The sequence below is a fragment of the Camelus dromedarius genome, chromosome 7 (assembly GCF_036321535.1).
Source record: "Camelus dromedarius isolate mCamDro1 chromosome 7, mCamDro1.pat, whole genome shotgun sequence".
Lineage (NCBI taxonomy): Eukaryota > Metazoa > Chordata > Mammalia > Artiodactyla > Camelidae > Camelus > Camelus dromedarius.
This window is the reverse complement of record NC_087442.1, coordinates 84,121,074-84,142,792: the sequence shown is the minus strand read 5'-3', so window position 1 is coordinate 84,142,792 and position 21,719 is coordinate 84,121,074. Positions and strand designations below refer to the sequence as shown.

The window sequence follows — 21,719 nt, the reverse complement described above, 5'->3', positions numbered from 1 at the left end:
CAGGTGGACAAGACCAGCAGCTCCAATTCCTTCTGGGCTCAGGGAGAAGGAGGGAAATGTGGGGGCCCAACTTGGATTTCTCTGACTTATCTTCAAGTTCCTCTCCTCTTCTCTCCCACCCCATCCCATGGTCTCCGACTGGCTCTGAGTTGGCTTATTCCAGACGCTCGGATGGAATTCGACTATATCCGGAGCGTCAGAGAGCCAGTGAGCCTCAGAAACAATGCAGCCTCCTCATTGCTCTGCTGAGGGCAGGCTCCATCCCAAAGGCGCAGTGGGAGGACCTCACTCGGGAGCTGGGGCTCTCAGGCCGCAGCAATTCCACAGAAAGAGGCAGCACTGGACCCCAAGCTGCCCTTAAGGTGGGGTCTGGTCCCTGCAGCAAGAGCTTCTGATCAGCATCTGAAGGAAGGCAACTGTGAGTAAGGAGAGGGCCCAGGAGGCAGACTTGGGGCTGGTGGAGGGTTTGAGGTTGGGGGTAGGGGTCCCAGGGAGACAAACTTCAGGTCAGCAAGCCCAAAAGAATGTTCTAGCAGCCAGGAATGTCCGAGGGAAGCAGTGACGCTACTGAAGGTGCCAAGAGGGGGTGTCTAGGAGAGGCGGGACCTGGGAGGCAGGATGGGCGCCACCACCTGGGCTAACAGAGCCGCTCAGATGGTCCCTCTGGCCGCTCACACCACGTGGTTCCAACAAAGAGATGCCACCCAAGGGACACTACGGTGGTGGGTGGGTGAGGGAAGTGTCACCAGCCTGAGCCTGGAGACGCAGGGGAAGAGGGGCCAGTGCCGGCTCCCGCACCCTGCGGAGGGGCCGCCAAGCTGGAGGCGTGGTCACACAGAAGCTAGTGCGGATGCCCAGCCGAAGCACAAGTGATGGGGAGAAACCCGCCCATTCTCCAAGCCGCTGGTGCCTTTCAGTGTCCAAACCCAACCAGACACCAGCCCAGGATCTGGGCGTTTCCTGGGCAGGGGCAGCCCCCGGGGCACACGGTGGGGCCCAGAATGGCCTTTGTCAGAGTCCCTCCTGGTGACAGCAGGCTCTTGCAGATCCTCTGGCTCTGTACGTTGGTCACAATTTTGTCCAGAATCCCAGGACAGCACAGAGCTGAGCCTCCAGATAAGGGTTCTCATGGGCAGGTAGGGGCGGGGGGACCCCAATCCCCACCTTCCCCTCGCCCATAGCCTCCCCAAACCCAGTCCTGCATCTCATCTGACCTCCCCTACAGCCTCATTTATCCTGACCCCTCCCTCCCCTGCTCAGGCAAGACCCATCACCAAAGCCCCAGTGACCCGATGCTGGTGGCTTTTGTGGGCCCTCTCCCGCTGCTACCCCCTGTTCTGTGCTGACCAAGGGCCAGGCCAGGGACTTCCCTGTGGCCCCTCAGCAAGTCAGGGGAGGAGCCCAGGTACCTGGTACCTGTGCAGCCACACACAGAGCACACACAGCCTCTCTGCTCCCGCAGGGCTCGGGGGACAGCATCAGTCTGTTGCCTGCGATGTGCCCTGCACCCAGTTACGGTCAGGGATCCAAACCTTTTAGGGGCACCTCTCCCATCTTCCTGGAAAGCTCTGTGATGGGCACTGAAGCCATTCCGAGGAATGTCTTCCCCAAAGAAACCTCATTCTCACCCTCCCGGTTCTGATGGATCCCCTTCCACTGGCTGGATTCATTTCGGCTACTTTGCAAGTTGAGTGCCTCCACCTTTAACCGAACATAACTGACAGCTGGAGGAAGGTGTCTTCATCCTGAACACAAGCGGGCACCCTGGGCATGAGTGGGCATCACTGGACGCGGGTGGACCCCCCCCGGATGCCAAGCATTTGGGGGGGCAGCAGCGTCATATGCTCAAGTAGTCTTGCTCCCCTTCCTTTGCTGCCCCAAAGCAGACTGTACAGGCTCAGCCTCGCTGGCTTTGGCTGCCTGGTGACCAAACCAGCCCCAAGGAGGAGGCCCCTGACCAGAGGGAACGGAAGTAACCGTGTAGGAGGGACCGGGCAATGAGAGGCTGTCAAATCTTTGCGGGGAAGGGGCCCGCCTCTCCCTGCCCATCTGTGCCTCCCTGCTGGGGACTCCTGCTCCCCAAAGTGACACCTAACCTCCCTCCACTTGGGCCTGTGAGGAAAGAGAGGGTCTGCTTTGCCAGAGGCTGGAGCAGGCACGAAGGGGGCAGGTGGTGAGGGGAGTCCCTGCACTGACCGCATGGGGGGCCCGTTCCCCCTTCCACCATCCCTCAAATCTGCCCGTGTGAGGCTCCCGCCATGGGGCCCTCGCCCTGCACGAAACCTCTCCAGGATCTCTGGTTGTTGTTGGTAAAGTGGAATGAGCAGCTGCCTGCCGCTCCTCAGCACCCCTCCCACACCCTTCAGGACCACCCGAGCCCTCAGCCCTCTGACCCACCTGGCACCTGCCAGCTCTGCTCTTTCTGGAAACTTCTCCAGCGGTATCAGTGGGATCAGGGCTTCTGCTGCAAGCATGCCCCATGTAGGGAGTCACAGTCTGATGTCGGGGTGGCCATCAAGATCGGGGTGACCCTCCCTCCACAAGGACCCAGCTGATGCCAGGTAAGCTTCCTGCTGTGGATGGCATACTCTTGGTCCCATTGCCTTGCAGGACAGGAGATTGTTCTGACAGTGGTCCAAGGACTCCCACCGGACCACATCCAGACAATTCTTGGTCTCCGTGTGCTGGATCTCTTAGCAGCAATTGATGCGTTCTGGAAACTCTCTGGTTTTTTCTGTCCCTCACAGTTGCCCTGGGCCCTCCCTCCTGACACCAGAACCCTTGGGGGGTTTGCCCTAAGCTCTCTTTGCTCCCTGCTTGTCTCATTTCCTGGGACTGTCATCACTCCCACAGTGTCACCCTCCATTAAGGACACGCCAGCGATTCTCCAGTCCAGACTCCACCCTAGACTTCCCACAATAACAGCCAACAATGAGCACCTACTGTGTGCCAGGCACTGGACTCAGCCCACAATGTGGACGTTCTTATCCCGTCCTTCCAAGATCCCAGTTAGACCTGGAACCTGCCAGATGCAGAGACTGTGTACTTGTCAAAGGTCACGTCGTAAGTGGCTGAGCTGGGATGGAACCCAGGTGGTCCCCTGCAGCGCCCACACCCCTTGACCATCACGCAGGTCCCCAAGGAGCACAGCTCGGTCAAGGCCACGCTGAAGCTTCCTGCACCGACGCCCTCCAGGGGAGGGGCAGCCCGGTCTGCATGAGTGATGGAGATGCAGCGTGTGTGTGCTCACCGTGAGAGCTCGAGCACAAAGGACCAGCATGGGCCGGATGCTGCTGCTCGCGAGCTGGTGGCGGGTGGATGGATGGGCTGGACTCCATCAGCGTGAGCCCGCATGTCATCCTCAGAGAGCGCAGCCCGGGCTCACCGCGTTCACCCAGCACCACGGAGGCCCCGCAGGACTGCCTTTGACGTCCCTCTGACTGATCTCTGTGTGACTCTGTTCTCTCTGTGGGTGTCATACTCAGCTGTCAGGCTCCCCTGCTGTCTGGCTGACTGCTCCACCGTGTTGACAATGACCCAGGACACCAGCGCTCCACATTCTAATCCAATTAAATCCGGGCCCTTTGGCAGGGTGGTGTTAAGGCCAGTCTGTGAGGTTTGCTCTGACCCCACTGGGGCTCCTTGTGTTTGTCTCCGTCCCCACGTATCTCTGGTGGGAAAACTCGGCTGCTGTCCTGTAGTGGGTCTTCCTCTCACGCTCACCTCTGTCATGTGCTGCCAGCCTCCTCACCACCAAACTCCCCACTGTTCTTGAGAGCAACCTTAGGCTTGATGTAACCCCATGAAGGCTACATCTGCTAAGACTCAGCTGCCATTTCTCGGCTTTAAAGATGGGGCCACGTTTGGTTTTTCTCAAGGTCTCTGGGTGAGCAGTTGTCTGAATCATCTTGGCTGCACTATGTCTTTTTTTTTTTTTTTCAGTTTTTAAATCTTGTCCCATTAACTCTTACACTCTGAATAATCAGTTCCCATGAAGAGACCCTCAGAGCTGCCTCCTCTTATGGTGGCCCCTGTACGTACATAAACACACGTACACACATATTTGCAGACAAACACACACATACACACACACATTCCCTGTGCAGGCGTGGCACCCAGCACCCTCCATACCCTACCAAAAACACGTGGGTAGGTGACTATGTGGTGAAAACTTCAAATATAAAACTTGAATAGACATTCATCTTACTCCCGGATACTCAGTCCTTGAAACTGGTAAATGCTGAATGTGTGTTTATTTCCCTTCCTGGTCAGGCAAGTGGGGACAGGTGCCTGGGGTCCCATCTGCCCCCAGTCCCACACACAGCACCCAGCCCTCAGGCCCTCAGTGCAGCTCACTCCAGACCCTCCAAACACGAGTCTCGGTTAGAGTCACAACACCTCACCTTGGTCAGAAATGGTGGCTGGGGACTTCTGCACTTGTAAATGTTTCAACAGACATAAGCGCACAATGGACGTCAGAACACTGGGCCGGCCCTAGAGCCCCCCTCAATCTCCGTGGCCCCGGTCACTCCCAGGATGTGTCCTTTGCTGGCTCCTCTTCCCCACCCACCTTCAACTGGTCCAAAGCCAGAGCACCATGTGTGGGGCACACGAGTGACATCTGAGGGGCCAGATGGAGGGAAGTGGTCTCCTGACACCATGAGACAGAGTGACGACATAAAGGAGGCAGATGAAATGGAGGAGGTGGCAGCCACCCATAGGAAATCCAAGGCAGAGGGAGGGACAGAGCCCGTGGGGGTGGGGGCCCCAGATGTCTCAGGGTCCCCACCCTAGTGGACACACACCTTCTCCAATTATTCAGTCAAATGCTCACCAGACTGACAGGATTTCACAGATGTGATGAAGGTCCCAAATCTATTGTCCCTTAGAGAGGGAAATTTATCCTGGTGGGCTGACCCATCATATGACTGCTATGAATCCAAGTCTAGAGGTCAAAGGGGTCATCGCAACCAAGAGTCTCTTTTGCTGGCTTTGCAGATGGAGGGGGCCGTGTAGCCAGAATTGTGTGCAGGGCCTCAAGGAGCTAAGAGCAGCCCCACTTGTAGAGAAAAGGGAACCCTCCTACACTGCTGGTGGGAATGTACATGGGTGCAGCCACCATGGAGGACAGTATAGAGGGTCCTTAAAAAACTAAAAATAGACATAACATATGATCCAGCAATCCCACTCCTGGGCATATACCAGAGAAAAATATAATTAAAGAAGACACATGCACCCCAATGTTCACAGCAGCATTATTTACAATGGCCAAGACATGGAAACAACCCAAATGTCCATCAACAGATGATTGGATAAAGAAGATGTAGTGTATATATACAATGGAATACTACTCAGCCATAAAAAAGAATAAAATAATACCATTTGCAGCAACATGGATGGACCTGGAGATAGTCATTCTAAGTGAAGTAAGACACAATGAGAAAGAAAAATGCCATATGAGATCACTCATGTGTGGAATCTAAAAAAAGGACACAAATGAACATATATATATATATATATATAAACAGAATGAGACTCTTGGGCAGTGATGGAAATGTTAGCTATCTTGATTGTGGTGGTGGTTTCATTAGAGTATATATCTATCAAAATTCACCAAATTGTACATCTGAAGTATGTGTAGTTTACTGTACAGTAAACATACCACAATAAAAGTGTTAATAAAATAGCGTGTATAACTGTGTATTTGTGTACACACATACGCAAATACACACACATACATATAAAGTGTCTATAAAATCTGGACACATGATTTTTGTGGACACCCAAAAAAAAGATGTTAAAAAAAAAGTAGCCCCACTGACAGCCACACAGGAAACAGGGCCCTTATCCCTCTGACTGGCCTTTGCCACATCCTACACTTGAAATCTGTGATATTTGTTACTCGGCAATAGGTGCTGACACAGCTTCCCTGCGTGTTCTTCTCCCAAAACATCCAGCGGCCCAGGTGAGGACCGAGGAGGCAAAGAACTGGGTTAGCTGTGCCCTGGTTTTGCCAATGAGCACGATGAAAGAAGAGAGGGCCAGGAGGCCAACGGAGCTCGCAAAGGCACGACCAATAGACCACTGGCCAGGATTCAGGCTGGGCAGGGAGATTGGATGGCCTGGGCGGGAGAGAGGCAGCCAGCCAGGGCTGGAAGGGGCTGGACTGGGGAGTCATAGGTCTCAGTGGAGCCGGGAGGTCGCTAAAATTAGCATTTGTAGAAAGTGGTCAGGCAGGTGGGTGCCTGGCCCAAGATTATCAGTTACTGCTCTTGGTAAGGATGGGGTCTTTGGCCAGGAAGAGTCACTCCACGGCTCTCTTCACGCAGGAGAAGTGCGAGGAAACAACACTCTTGGTGCAGCTGTGGGGGCCCGGGTTCTTGGAAGACCCAGGAAGTGAGGACCCCTGAGAAGCAAGAGGCACATAGAGCATGTGCTCCAGGGGCCCTCACACCAGGAGCAGCCAGGATGAGCCAGGGGGTGGGCTGCACCCACATCGCAGAAGCCTGGCCCCCCAGGGCATCATCTGCAAAGACGGCCAACATTTTAAAGGTCTGAGACGATCTGAAAGCCGCAAGCGCTCTACCCACCAGATGCCACAGGTCATCTCATTGGGCAGATGTCCTTCTCAGAGATGACCTCAGAGATGACTGGCAGAGGTTCAGGTGGTGGGAGATGCGCCAGTAACCTCGGGGTTGTGTTCAGATCACAGCCTTCCGGCCCTCAGCCAAAGCTGTCTCAAGAACACGCAGGGGACTAAGATTCTGTCCCTACCTGCACCTCTAGGCACCTAAGGGGACCACCTGCACCACCAGGCAGGAAAGGGAGCGGGGTCCCTGAAGGACACAAAGACCATGCCAGGTTCTCTCCATTTCCACTCGCAGCCATGGCCCCACCTCTGGTCCCCAGCAAGGGTGTGCTGAAGCCAACAGTCCACATCCAAAAACCTTGCCTGTGGAACCGGACCACCGACAGGGACCAGCAAGAGGCCTGCGGACAAAACCACACCTCCACCAGCTGCTTCCAGGCCCCCAGGACCAGGAGGGGCTCCTGGTAAGCCCGAGGCAGCCTCAAAATGCAGGCTGGACAGATAAAGTCTCCCTCCGTCCTACAAACGCAGTGAGAAGTGCAGAGCTCAGCGAGCTGGATGGACGGGTCCCTCCCACCTGCCCGCAACCCCCTGGTGTGAAGCTCTCCTTGCTGCTCTGAGCATCAGTGTGGAGCAGCAGTCACTCGCCATCTGTAAAATGGGCATGAGGGACTTGCCAGTTCTAAGAGAGCAGGCCGGGTCTCTGCGAATTCCCTGAAATAAAACTGGAAACCCCAGAAGTAGCATGACTCTTTACTCACAAAAAGCACAGACACGGTAAAAAGGGCTGAGCCAGCACAGGACCCCACCCCACGGCCACAGAGGGGGTCCCGTTAGGAAGGAGGCCCGCGCCCATCACACAGCAGACCTCGCACCGTGGCCAGTCCCAACTCCACCCGCTGGTCGTGGCCATGGACAGCAGGTTTCAGGCTGCGCGCGGCTCCTTGGAGCCCCCAGCCCAACCCTCAGTCTCCCTGGTTCTCTCCAGGTGGGCTCCCCACCAAGAGGAGTCAAGGTCAGCAAAGCAACGACCTAGCAAAGCCCCCTCCCCCACTCGCCCCCGCCCTCCCCACTCGCCCCCGCCACCCCCAGCTAGGCGGTAGGAAGCAGACCTTTCCAGAGAGGTGCCAAGGGTGGGGCCAGGCTCTGGGGGCGGGGTCAGGGTGGGGCCAGAGTCTGGGGTGGGGTCAGAGTCAGGGGTGGGGCCAGACTCTGGGGGCGGGGTCAGGGCCTGGGGGTGGGGTCAGGAATCGGATTGCAGTCAGAGCAGGGGCCGGGTAAGGTCCAGGGCTGGGATGGGGCCAGGCGTAGAGTCAGTGGGGAGGTGGGGTCCGGGTCCGGGTCGGGCCCGGGCTGGGGCCCGTGCTAAGGAATAACCCGGGAACCCCGGAGACCCCAGCCCAGCCTGGGGCTGCACGGGCCAAGCAGCGGCGATTTGTGCCCGGCACACAAAGCCCCAGCCCCCGGCACGTTTTCTTTCACCAGCCCACGGCTGCCCAGGTCGGGTTGGGGGGCAGCCGAAGCAGTGTCCACCGGCTCTCCCGGCTCTGGGGCAGTTTCTTCCGTCTCTCCAGGCGCGGCGCCTCCCGCTCCCCGGCCCTCTCACAGCAGCCGGTCGGTGCGTTTGCTGTGCCACACCACCAGGCCAGTCATGGCGAGGGTCAGCAGGATGGGTGCGACAATGAGCGGGATGAGAATTTCATCCGGGGGGTCCTCCCAGTGCGGCCTGTCCACCGTGCAGTTGTGGAAGAACCGCCTGTGGACGTCGGTGACGAAGCCCTGGGCCAGGTGGTTGGGCCAGTAGCAGCCCACCACCTTGGCTTTCGACTCGGTGCAGTTGGTGAAGCTCTCGTAGTACCTGCGAAGGCAGAGGGCTTGACCGTCAGGCTCCCCCGCCCCTTCTCACTCTGGCCCTGACCGTGGGGAAGCGGGGAGGGCAGTCCTGTTTGGTCCCCTGGTCCCAGCATGGCCCCAGGCTACACGGGAAGAGTACACCCTGATGGTATGACCCTTATTTGGCCTGCTGGGGGGGGACACGGTCCATCCCCCTGTCATCCTTGCCCAGAGGGTCTCTGACATGGGGACCCCATCCCCGGCACCCTGGCACTTCCCACCACTAGGCTCAGCTCTGCTTTCATCTGCACCTGATCCATCCCTGCAAAGGGCACAACCCTCGTCTACTCCACCTCGAAGGCTGCCTCGTCGTCACAAATACTCCATTCCCCATCCGCCCACCCCAGCAGGTGATGTCCTCTGCACAGACCTGGTACCATCTAGTGCAACTCCCACCCTTCCCATCTTAAAAAAGAGGCAGCAGAACCCAGCAAGGAAATTGAGTCCACGAGCTCCCTTTCTATACCTCATGCCCATGTCTGTAGCTCATACATCATTGCTGCCCTCACCTCAGCCATCCATGCCCCTGACCTGCTCCCTGTAAGGATGTGAACTCCCAGCAGCCAGGTCTGGGCCCGGCCCCTGGGGTCCTGGCACTTCCCAGAGGACACTCTGGGCCTGGCTTCTTTCTCCAAGGCCAAGGGATGTGTGTGGTCACAGCCACTTGGATCTGCAAGGCTCTCACTATCTAGGGTCACTCTATGGACCCCAAAGGAAGAGGTCTTTCTGAGGCCAAGGGCCAGCTGCCTCCCAGTCAAGTCAACCTGCCCTCATTCACCTGGTTGGGAGGCAGGGGGCCCACCTGTGAGCCCAGCCCTGGCCTGTCTTGCTTTCAGAAGTCGCCTCTCCCAGCCCCCAGCTGACAGGACGCATGGGATCCCCAGTGCTCAGAGATCTTCTTGTCTGTGTTGATCAAACCTGGAAAGGGCACTCAGCGAACAACCCAGGAAGTGCCACGTCCATCCAGCAGGTGGGCTCTGGACAGCCCTTGAGGCCAGCCAAGGGCCCAGAATTCAGCTCAACAGTCAGCCTCTGGAGGTAGTAGCCTGGGCTGGCAGCCACCATCCAAGATGCTGTAGTGAGAGGGCTGGACAGACACCTGCCAAGGTGCACCAGCTCCATCCACTGCCCACACTTTCTTGCACCTGGCAGAGCTGTGCATGCAGAACAGGTGCAGGAGGGAAAAGGGCTCTATCCTCAGCTCCCCACAGAACCGGGGGCTGCTGGGGTGAGGCTGGCGTGAGGCCCTGTGGCCCACCTCCTCCCTCCGGTGCTGTCCTGGGGGGAGTTGCCTGGCCTGAGCCGGAAACAGGAGGGAACTGCTTCCTGCAAGGAGCTTCCTGTGCAGGGAAGGCCTGTGTCACCTGAGGAGTGTGGGGCAAACATGTTCCTGACCAGCAACCCAGTATCTGCGCTGGGAAGCGGCCTGGGGCTACCAGGAGGGATGAGCGCCAGGAGGGCCAGGCCTAGCAGATCAACCACGTCATTTCTTACCCTCTTTCCAGGCAGGCAAGGAAGAGCCCGACGAGGCAAGAGAGAGTGGGAATCCATGTCCAGAGCCATGATGTGGCCCCTGGGACATGTCCAGGCTCTGGGACACCTCACCAGCCATGTCCTCAGGCAAAGCCCCCAAGATCCACCCCTCTCACTCTGCCACCCCAGAGCCCCTAACCTGACACCCCACCCTGCAAAGCCTCAGCGTCTGACAAGAGTCCTGTGTTCCAACACTTACGCCCCCCCCGAGGCCTCTCAGTGTGCCCAGGGGGGCACTACGACCCAGCCTAGGGCTCAGTGGGGCCGAGGTCAGGCAGATGGAGCTTGCCATGTTCTGTGACTCCAGTCTCCTGTGAATTCTTTCACTGAGGACAGAAGGTCATTGACCCCTTGCCCACAACAAGTGAGGGGAGTCGGGGGATGTGAGGCTTGGAAGGGACCTCGGAGCACGGGGAGCACAGATGCCATGAGCAGGCTTGGGACAGACTGTCAGCAGGATACAGACGGGCTGTGGGCAAAGAGTAGGCAGGTCATGGGTGGGCTTGGGCCGGCTGTGGGCAAAGAGTAGGCAGGCCATGGGTGGGTGTGGGCCGGCTGTGGGCAGGGCATGCGCAAAAACACTCACGTGATGAACTCGGACAGGTTGCACCGCTTCCAGACCTCCACCTTGTGCATCATGTTGGCGAAGGCCTCCCCGCACCAGGGCAGCAACTCCAGCATGCGGGTCTCATTGCAGCCGCCCACTGGGGAACACTCACCTAGAGAGCAGAGAGCTGTGAGCACCGCTGGGAAGGCTCAGTTTGCAGGCATGACCCTTGAAGGACTTTGGCTGACGTCCTTCAAGGCCAGCTAGGGTCTTCCTCCCTCACCCTGGCCTCCATGGGACCCAAGGAGGTTGAAGCCAGTGCAGAAAGGGGGACCCACATGGAGGTACCACCAAGACAGGACCCCCAGTGGGGCAGATGAAGAAGAAGACAAGGAGAGGGTGGCACTCAGAGAGACATGAGTCCTGGGGGCGGAGAGGCTGAGGGCAGATGGGTTCCAGCATGGGTGGGGGTGAGGAGCAGCGGCCACAACTGCAAGTCGATGGCAAGGACACCTGGAGCACGTCTCAAGATGGATTCTGAGTCTGACGACAGTCCCAGGCCTTGGGGCAGCCCCTTGGTGGTGAGGACCACCCATGTTGTCAAAGTCATTCCTTCAGACTCTGGGAGGCTGGGGGCTGAGGGATGCAGGGACCTGTGGTACAACAACAGAGACCTGTCCTTTGGACATTTTGGGGTCTGGTGGGGCTCCTGCACCAGGATTTTTTCTTCATCCCTTCTGACCTCTACCCCCAAAACTTTTCATCCCCTCCACCCCCAGGGAACACCCTCCTTCCACCGGGAATACCCACCTGTCTGACCTTCAGAACCTGTCCACTCATCCACCCTGGGCACCCAATTTCCATGGGTTGGGTCCCCCCCTTGGCCACTCATGACCTCCAGCTTTGGCTCCCATCCTATAGTCAAGAAAAAAACCCTGCTGTGAGTGTCCTGGTGTGTGATTGCATACATATGTGTGTATTTCTAGGTGAACACTGCCCTGCCATGTGTGTCTCACTGTGTGTGTGCATTGTGTACGTGCCTCTGTGTGTTGTGTGTGTATGTATATCTGCCCTGCCGTGTGTATCCTAATGTGTGTATGTGTATATATGTATGTCTATGTGGGGATGTGTGTGTGTTGTATGTGTATTTGTATGTGTGTGTCTATGTGTACACTGCCCTACTGTGTGTAGCCGGGTGTATGTGTGTTTATGTGGGACTCACTCATCACAATTTTACAACTTACAATAGAGCTACAATAATGAAGGCAGTGTCGTACTAGTATAAGGACAGACATGTAGATCAGTGGAATAAATAGTATTTTTAAGGGGGATAGCTCTGTGGTAGAGTGCGTGCTTAGCATGCACAAGGTCCTGGGTTCAATCCCCAATACTGCCATTAAAAATAATAAAATAAATAAATAAATGAAGACATAATTGCCTCCCCCACCAAAAAAAGAAAAATATATAGTGAAAAAAAGTCTTTTCAACAGATGGTGCTGGGAACAACTATATATACACATGCAAAAGAATAAAGTTAGACCCTTTCCTCACACCATACACAACAATTAACTCAAAGCATATAATAGATCTAAATGTAAGAGCTAAACTATAAAATTCTTAGAATAAAATATCAGAGAAAGTCTGTGTCCTTGTATAAGACAAACCTTCTTCAATATGACACCAAAAGCACAAGCAACAAAAGAAAAATAGATCAACTGGACTATATCAAATTTTTAAACTTTTTAAAATTGAAGTACAGTTACAATGTGTCCATTTCTGGGGTACAGCACGTTTAAACTTTTGTGTTTCAAAAGATACCATCAAGAGAGTGAAAAGGCAACATACAGAATGAAAGAAAATGTAAGAAAATCATTTTTTTAATAAGGGATTTGTATCTAGAATATATAAAGAACTCTTATGACTCTATAAAAAAAGAGCAATGACCCATTTAAAAATAGGCAAAGGATCTGAATAAATATTTCTCCAAAAATGTACACAAATGGCCAGTGAGCGCATGAGAAGACAATCAACATCATTTGTCATCAGGGAACTGCAAGTCAAAACCACAGGCAGGTATCACTTCACACACAGCAAGATGGCTATAAACAAAATGATAATAACAAATGTTAGTGAAGATGGGGAGAAATTTGAACCCGTCTGCCCATTTTTGGATTGCGTTGTTTGTTTTTTTATTGTTAAGTTGTATGAGCTGTTCATATATTTTGGAAATTAAGCCCTTGTCAGTTGCATCTTTTGCAAATATTTCTCCCATTCCATAGGTTGTCTTTTTGTTTGCTTATGGTTTCCTTTGCTGTGCAAAAACTTATAGGTTTAATTAGGTCCCATTTGTTTATTTTTGCTTTTATTTCTATTGCCTTGTGAACTGACTATAGTTCAATAAATCGATAAAAATTTGAAAATTAAAAAATTTAAAAAATTTAAAAATTTTAAAAAAAAGAATTTTTACAGCTGCATTATCCATAATAGCCAAAGGTAGAAACAACCCAAATGTCCACCAAGTGATGAATGGATAAACAAGCATGGTATATCCTTACAACAGAGTATTATTTTTCCATAAAAGAATGATGTACTGACACATGTTTCAACGTGGATAAACCTTGAAACATCATGTTAAGTGAAAGATGTCAGTCACAAAATGTCACTGATTGTTTAATGTCACACATTTAATAAAATCTGCAGAATAGCCAAATTTAGAGAGGCAGAGTGCAGATTAGGAGTTGCTTAAGGCTAAGGAGGATAGTGGAAGAGCACATGACTGCTAATGAGTACAGGATTTATTTCGGGGTGATGAAAATGTTCTCAAACTAACTGTGGTGATGGCTGCAAAACTGAATATACAAAAAAACGCTGAACTGTATACTTTAAATGGGTGAATGTGCAGTATGGAGTTATATCTCGAAAAACTTTATTAAAAAACGGTTTCAAACATTCAAAAGCTGAACAAAGGTTATCACCAGCAGACTCAAACTTCAAGTAATATTTAAGAATATCCTTCAGGGACAAGGGAAATCACATCAGAAGTCAATACTGACCTTCACAAGCGAACGGAGAGCACCACAAATTGTAACTATAAGAGTAAATATATATGATTTGTTTTTCAATATTTAAATCTCTTTAAAAGATAACTGGCTGTGAAAACAAAGCAATCATGTATCATGGATGTACAACGTAGGTTTAAATAAAATGTATGACAGCAATAACTTACAAGTCAGAAATGGAAGTTTACCTCCTTTTGTTGTCTTATGAGAGGAAAAAAAACTAAAGATATTTGGTTTTATTAGACACACATCTTGTACCACTTTAAACAGAGAAATTATGCTGTAAAAATTTTGTGCTTTTACTATTTACAATAACCAAGACATGGAAACAACCTAAATGTCCATTGACAGATGAATGGATAAAGAAGATGTGGTGTGTGTGTGTGTGTGTGTATATATATATATATATATATATATGTGTGTGTGTGTGTGTGTGTGTGTGTGTGTGTGTGTGTGTGTGTGTGTAATGGAATATTACTTGGCCATAAAAAAGAATGAAATAATGCCATTTACAGTAACATGGATGGACTTAGAGATTATCATATTAAGTGAAGTAAGTCAGACAGAGAAAGACTAATATCATATGATATCACTTATATGTGGAAACTAAAAAAATTTTAAAGACACAAATTTTATTTACAAACCAGAAATAGATTCATGGACATAGGAAACTGTGGTTACCAGAGGGGAAAGGTGGGAGGGATAGATTAGGAGCTTGGGATTAACATATACACATTACTATATATAAAATAGATAAACAATAAGGATAGTATAGCACAGGGAACTATATTCAATTTCTTCTAATGAGCTGTAATGGAAAAGAATCAGAAAATACAGGTATATATATATATATGTATGTATATACATAAATGAATCACTTTGTTGTACACATGAAACTAACATTGTGAATTGACCACACTCCAATTAAAAAAAATAAGAATTGTTTAATGTACGCTTTTAGAGGTTATAGAACATGTTCATAAGTTTGCCAATCAGAAAACGCTGGGATAACAAAAAAAAAAAAATTCAGTTACTTGCTTCTTGGATTTCACTAGAGATTAAAGTTTTTAAGGGTTCAAAATTTAATAAATATGCAATTATAACTACTAAAAGCAATAAGGGAAACTTTTCAGTATGTAAAGAAAATAGGATCTGTGTTGTCAGTGAGAGAAGGTATAAAGTATGAAGATATTTTTATTAAATTAAAAAGGAAAACGGGGGGAGGGTATAGCTCAGTGGTAGCGTGTGTGCTTAGCATGCATGGGGTCCTGGGTTCAATCCCCAGTACCTCCATTAATCAATCAATCAATCAATCAATTTAAAAGAAAAAAGGAAAATAATTTTGTCCTAGAGCTAGTTATTTCTAGATGGAGAAAAAAAAAAAGACAAACATATGGATACTGAAAGTTGTAGAAGGTTTGTGGAAAAGGAACCTTAAGAAAAGAGTTTTATGCATGCTCAGGATTGATAAAGATTTGATTGAATTTAATTAAAAAAATGAATTTTGTTATTAAAAGTAAACTAATACAAGACTGGAGTTTGGTTTTTCTTTCCCTGTTAAGAGATCAAAGTTTTCCTGGAATATTGAGCTGCTTTTGATAACAGATTATAAATTTCTTTCTCTAGCTAACTCTGAGTTTTCCAAAGGGCCCCTGAGGCATCTCAGAAAGAAATAATAAGCTAATTAAGACTATTTGGTTTATTAAGCTACATGGGAAACATACGAAAAAAATGTCTCTAGTAAAGTTGTCACAGAGGCTAAGTACTCAGGACATGTATCATTGCTGGCTTTAAGACTACTGCTTAAAGCACATGTGTACAATGTTTGTATGACAATTTGATGTAATTGAAAAAGATGTGTAACTGACCTATAAAATGTTTCCCTGAAACCGTATCTCTGTACTTGTTTGCTATGGCTGGTTAGTTTTCCCTCAACATGGATAACTAGGCAAACACATAAACAAAAAGGAAATCTAGCACGAAGGGACATGATGGATCCAGGGCAGGCAGCAACCACCACTTTTTAAAATTTTTTTGTTTTTGTTTTTGGAGGGGGAGGTAATTAGGTTTATTTATTTTTAGAGGAGGTACTGGGGATTGAACCCAGGACCTGATCCATGCTAAGCAAAAGCTCTACCACTGAGCTGTAACTTACCCTCTAGGCAGCAACTACCACTGAGGGATAAATATTTTGATCATCAGTTCTTTCTACTGAAAGATTTACAATCAAAGGGGAAAATGATAGAAGAAATTTTCACATATTAAGGTATGGGGGAAAACAGACTTTTTTCAAAAAGAGTTTATTCTGTACAGCACAGGGAACTATGTTCAATATCTTTTTAATAACCCTTAATGAAAAAAATATAAAAATGAATACATGTATGTATATGCATGAAAGGGACATTGTGCTGTACACCAGAAACTGACACATTGTAACTGACTGTACTTCAATTTAAAAAAAAAAGGTATGGGGAAGTCATTCTGGTTTACACGTGATTTAATCTGAACTTCAGGCTAACCAACACAGCCTGTTTGTGGCCTATTAAACATACATTGTAAATCTGCTTTAACCATTAAGAGAAAAAATACATTTGGAGAATAGTTCAAAGATGCATTTTGATTAGTGTCTTCACTGTCATATGTCTACTAATTTTCCAATATTTGTCCTAGGACAAAACAGTCAAAGAGAGAAGTAATGTTTTCATAATACAAAATATTGATGCTAAGCTTGGAACGTGGGACTATTTCTGACTCTCTGTCTGTTCCCCGAAATGAGGCAGGAAGTAATCAGAGCAATTATCGCCCCACTCAAAGAATTAGGAAAAGTTCAAACAAAAATGGAACTAAAACCTAGTTCCTCCGCCAAGTTTATGATTAATGTCTCTATCCAGAACTCTATTCCCTTTCAGGTTCTGCCCCTGTTCCTCCTCAGGACTGAGGAATACCAAAGAAAAGAAGGGACTGAAACCAAGCAGGACCCTGCGGGACCCTCCCAGGTACAAAAGTCCTTCCGTGTCCCCGTTTCTTGTTTGTACGAAAAGGCTTTAGTCTCCTAGGGCTCATCCCTGAGTCACAAAAGCCTGGATCAAGAATTAATGATTGAGGATGGGAGGATAACAGCTACCTAAGCCCCTCCTCCCAAAAAAAAATCAATAATTGAAAGGATATAGACATGTAGTGACAAAAATAGCAGTTAGGCCTAGAGAAAGGAAACAATTTAAACAGCAAATCAGCCACATAGCAGTCACCGACTCTAGTTCCTCCAGATAAGTGTCTGATGAATATTCCTGAGCGTGGCAGATACTTAAAACCACCACCAGAGGGGAAAAGCTAATTGCATGATGAGCCGTGACAAAAACTGCCCCACCTTGAGCAGTGCTTTTCTGCATGTAGCTAGCCCCCACCTGCACATCCTTGAAGCTTTCCTTTAAAAGCTCTTGCCCTCTGCTTGGCAACTCCGAGGTTTTAGGGATGGCTGTCTGCCATCTTCCTAGGTTGCTGGCTTCCAAAGTACAGCATCTTTCTCTTTCCACCAACCTTTGCCTCTGGCACATTGACTTTTTGTGGGGGAGGGGTAGGTAATTAGGTTTGTTTGTCTGTGATGCAGGTACTGGGGATTGAACCCAGGACCTCATGCATGCTAGGCATGCACTCTACCACTGAGCTATACCCTCCCCCTCCCCCTCCCCTACTCCTCAGCAACTGCTTCTAAGTTAAGGTTTGCAACTGTCAAAGAAGCACCTTCTCTGATGGGCCCTTCAGAGCCAGTGCTTGATGGGCCCCTACGGTCAACAGGAACCAGCCCCTTGGCCCTGGGTAGCCAAGCCCCCCAGTTTGCACAGCCCAGAGGCAGCTCAGGAGCGGCAGGGGATCAGGATCCAGAGCACTGCCAGCCAGCAGCTCTGGGACCCTCCTCCGAAACAAAGCAGTGGCCAGGGCTGATGTGGCCCCCATCCCACCATCCCACAACACAGCATGTGACCATGAGCAGGTCTGCCTCTCCCTGCATCACCCTCACTCAGTCGGTAGCCAGTTCCTGAGGTCCTCACTCCGACCAGGCCAGCACTGGGCTGTGTCTGCTGAGAGGCTGGCCTGGCCCCACCCTGGCTGGGGAGCCTGAGCCCATGCTCCATGGGAGGGGGACACGGGGACCAACAAGGCAAGACGAGGCCTCCAGAATGGTGCTGACATGAGCCCAGGATAATAAATGCAGAAGATTTCTGCACAGGGTCTGCCTTTGGTCCTTCTCAATTCCATGCTGTAGGATTTTCTAATAATGAATAGAAGGATTCCTCTTCTGTTACAGGGACTAAAACCTCCATCCAAAGGCTTTGCATTTGAAGCTTGCTAAAATCCTACATCCATGTGTTCCTGATCTCTGGAAGCCACCGATCGCCCTTTCCCTTCAACACAAAAATCCACCTAACCCTAGGGCTCTAACCCCAGAACATGAAATAAAATCACTTTCTCCACCCCACACATCTCCAATGGAAGGGTAACCTGGAGTTCAAGATGCCACTGGGCCAATACAGCCTTTTTCAAATTCCAGATCATCAAAGTTGACTGTGATATTGCAAACAAGCCAAATTGTACATCTTACAGCCAGGGAGACTGAGGCCAGTGAGGGCAAGGGAGCATCCCAAAGGACCCAAGGGACAGTGGCTCCCACAGACAGGGCCTGAGACCCCTGATCCCTAAGTCAGGCCCTGAGCCTCCTGACCCCCAGGCCAGGCAGACTCTGGTCTGCAAATCCCAGCCTCAGCCACTCTCTCCCACGAAGTCCTCGCCAAACATGCATACCCTATTACTTCTTGAATGATTTCTTTAGAATGATTTTTCAAAACAAGCTTTTCACTCAATCCATTCCGTTTGTGAGCAATGTGTTTTTCCTGGAGTCGTGTTTTTTTGCTGGAGAAGGGCTCCGGGAGGGGAAGCCTCAGAAAGCCGCCCCCTGCCCCACTCCAGCCACTCCCCCCAGACACACGCACACACACTCAGACGGAAGGACTGTCCAGGGCTGTTCTGAGGGGACAGGCACAGCCGGCAAGGTCCAGCCCTCCCGGTTCTGGATTCCTCTCATCCACACCACTATGCGTGTGCACTCATGAACCCCGGGACGAGGAGCTCACTACCTCACAGGGAGGAGGGAGATGGACATGCCCACTTCCACTCTCTCGCGCTGGCATGGTGCCACCAGCCCCAGGGCAGCAAGGCCGGGGACATTAAGGCTGGGGAAATCGCAGCTGGGAGGAGCAGGCCCGGGTCGAGCCCGCTGGCGATGCAGAGCCCGCAGGAGACCCCACTCCTTCCTTCCCAGCCTGGTCCGTCGCGGTCCACTCGCGGGGAGCCTGGGGACCGCGGTGGGATCACCCCTCGCCCCTGCGGAGCGGGGCGCGCCGGGCTCGCCCAGGTCTGGGCAGGGGCGGAGGTGCAGCCGGGTATGCGAAGCCGAAGGCGAAGGCCGCGCAGGTCCTCGTGGAGGAGCCTGGGGCGCCCCGGTGCCGGACCCGGCGTCCCCTTACCGCAGAGCAGCAGCAGCGGCAGCAGCAGCAGCGGCGGCGGCGGCGGCGGCGGCGTGAGAAGATGCGGGCGCCACCGCGCTCTTGCCTCCATGGCCTTCTAGCTGCGGCGCGCGGGCCAGCTGCGTCCCTGCGGGGGGAGCCGGAGGCGCCCGGGGGCGGGGCTCTGGGGGGTTGGGGCCTGGGAGAGCCCGCCCCCAGGAGGTGCCCCCCCCACGATGCGCCTGCCCTCCCCCACCCCCAGGTACCCACCCCTCAGGTCGTGCCCCCTCAGGACACTCTCTCCCTCAGGATGCTTCCTTTCCCAGGACGCTCCCACCCCTGGAACGCGCCCCCGCCCCCACCCCCAGGACGCACCCTATCCCCCCAGGATATACCCTCCCCCACCTGATGGTCCTTCCCCCGGGACGCATCCCTCCCCAGCGCAAGTCCCCTTCCTCCCACTGCGTGGGTGTGGCCGCAGCATGTGCGCTCCTGAGAAGCTCGGGGTCCAGCTGGGCTGGTGACAGGCGGGCTGGGCGGGGACGGGGCGGTAGGGTGAGGGTGGGGGCAGCCTGGCACGGAGTGGGCGGGGGTCCGGCACCCACCCTCACCGCAGCCCGCAGAAGCGCTGTTTGGAGCGGGCCGCCCAGAGACTGGAAGGTGTCTGGAGAAGGAGCTGTCCGGCTAGATGCCATGAAAGACAGGGAGGGGATGAGGGTGTGCCGGCCGGCAGCCGGGCTGAGGGGAGAGGTCGCCGAGTGAGAGCGTCTCTGGGTGCCAGTGCGGGGAGGAGCCCGAGGGTGAAGGGCGGTTGACTGCAGAGGTCTTATTGGCCCCAGGCCCCCAAGATCCCTCCTGTGGGCTTTCCTGTGCAAGGAGTTTTTCCACCTTTGCATCTCTCTGAAACAGAGGGGGCTGGGGGCATACACACGTGCACAAACCTACACACACACATACCCCTGCCCATGGCTAGAACTGGGTCCTCAGGCCCTTGTCCCTGCCCTATGATCTCTGGAGGCCTCGGGGACAAAATAAGGGCCAGGAGAGTGGCTGGGTGCCCCTGAGAACCTGACCTGGAGGAGTGTCATGGGCTCCGAGGAGAGGGAAGGAGGGACTGAGGACTCTTCAGTCATCATAGGTCACTTAGCCTGGTTTGGTAACCTCTGTCACCCTCTACCCTTAGCACCGCCCCTGGCCCCAGTGGATACCTGGTCACATTGTCACTGGTGGGGACCCCTCTGCCCTTTGGTGCCCTCAGTCCACCCCTGGGCGCAATGCTGGTCTGAGGGCTCAGGGGGTGGGTACAGGATTGATTGCTGTCAGCCTGGGCCCATCCCAAGTCAGAGAGACAGAGCAATGAGGCTCCCCACCGGGACAAGTTCTTGGCCTCTCTGAGTGGTGGGAGGCGGGTAATAACCCCACCCCAAAGCCCAGGTGGTGCAGGAGGATCCTAGTGCAGGCATCGCACAAGAGCGACGTTGCATGAGCTAAACTGACCTTTGCTACATTAGGAAGCCCACTTAATGAGGGATCCGAGCTTTCTGTGCTTTTTCTAATTACAACTAGAATTATTTCAAGGGAGACTTAAAGCTAATTAAAATGACCAGCCTTCCTGCCTGCCTTCTGCCCAAGGTAGTGGGGAGCACAGATACAGGGGGGACCCAGAACCTTCTGTGTCCCACGCCTTCCACACGGGCAGCAGGGGCTGCAGACTCCACTCGGTGCTACCTGCCAGCTGCCCCCTCTCAGATACCCTGCACCAACGGAGACAAACCGAGAGCACCATCCAGGTGTCCACCAGTGGTGTCCCAGGAGGCTTCAGACTCACGGGGGCCTACACCACTCCAGGGGAGGGGCTGGACCAGACCCCACAGGTGATTGCACACAGCTAGCAGGCTGGAACAGGAGGATGGGTCATCACATGGGGGGCAGGCCAGACAGCACCCTGAAGCCTGCCCCAGCCTGGGGCTGTGGTTCTGCACTGGGAGGCAGGGTGCTGGTGAAACTGCTCCCCTGTCCAGATGCTCTCCCCTCCCCGATCCTGGCTCTGCTGTCCATCCTGCAGACTCCGGTCCCTGCACCCCACCTCCACGGAGTTCCTCCATGTCCCGTGGCAAACTCCCAGGGCCTGCAGACTGGGAGCCATTAGAGGGAGTCCCTGAGAGGCAGGGCCCTGACTCCTGTTCCCTGTGCCCTGTGCCGCAGCCCCCACAGAGCAGGAGTCGGCTGGTGCAGGTGGGTTTCCCGCAGGTAGTGAGAAGAGGGTTAGGAGAGGCTCAGAGGGGCCTTTTGTTTTATTATTGAAGTATAGTCAGTTACAATGTGTCAATTTCTGGCGTACAGCATAATATTTCAGTCATATATATATATCCATTTTCAGATTCTTTTTCATTATAGGTTACAAAAAGATACTGAATATAGTTCCCTGTGCTACACAGAAGAAATTTGTTGTTTATCCATATTATGTTTAGTAGTTAATATTTGCATATCTCAAGCTCTCAATTTACCCTTCCCACCCCCTTTGCCCCAGTAACCATAAGTTTGTTTACTATGTCTGCAAGTCTGTTTCTGTTTTGTTTTGTTTTTGGTGGAGGGAG

General features: G+C 52.1%; 1 protein-coding gene across 2 annotated transcripts; it reads right to left on the bottom strand.

Annotated features, from left to right (window-relative positions):
• Positions 1–7,760: 7,760 nt before the first annotated feature.
• On the bottom strand, positions 7,761–19,241 carry RAMP3 (receptor activity modifying protein 3). 2 transcript variants are annotated; one of them, XM_064487758.1, is made up of 4 exons: positions 19,144–19,241; positions 11,373–11,477; positions 10,602–10,734; positions 7,761–8,447 (listed from the first exon to the last, which is right to left on the bottom strand). In XM_064487758.1, exons 1-4 carry the CDS (start codon positions 19,232–19,234, stop codon positions 8,192–8,194), a joined length of 585 nt encoding a protein of 194 aa, XP_064343828.1. In that variant the 5' UTR covers positions 19,235–19,241; the 3' UTR covers positions 7,761–8,191. The 2 variants fall into 2 exon arrangements, with proteins under 2 accessions (XP_064343828.1, XP_064343829.1); XM_064487759.1 differs by lacking the exon at positions 11,373–11,477 and having other exon boundaries at positions 7,762–8,447.
• Positions 19,242–21,719: the final 2,478 nt, after the last annotated feature.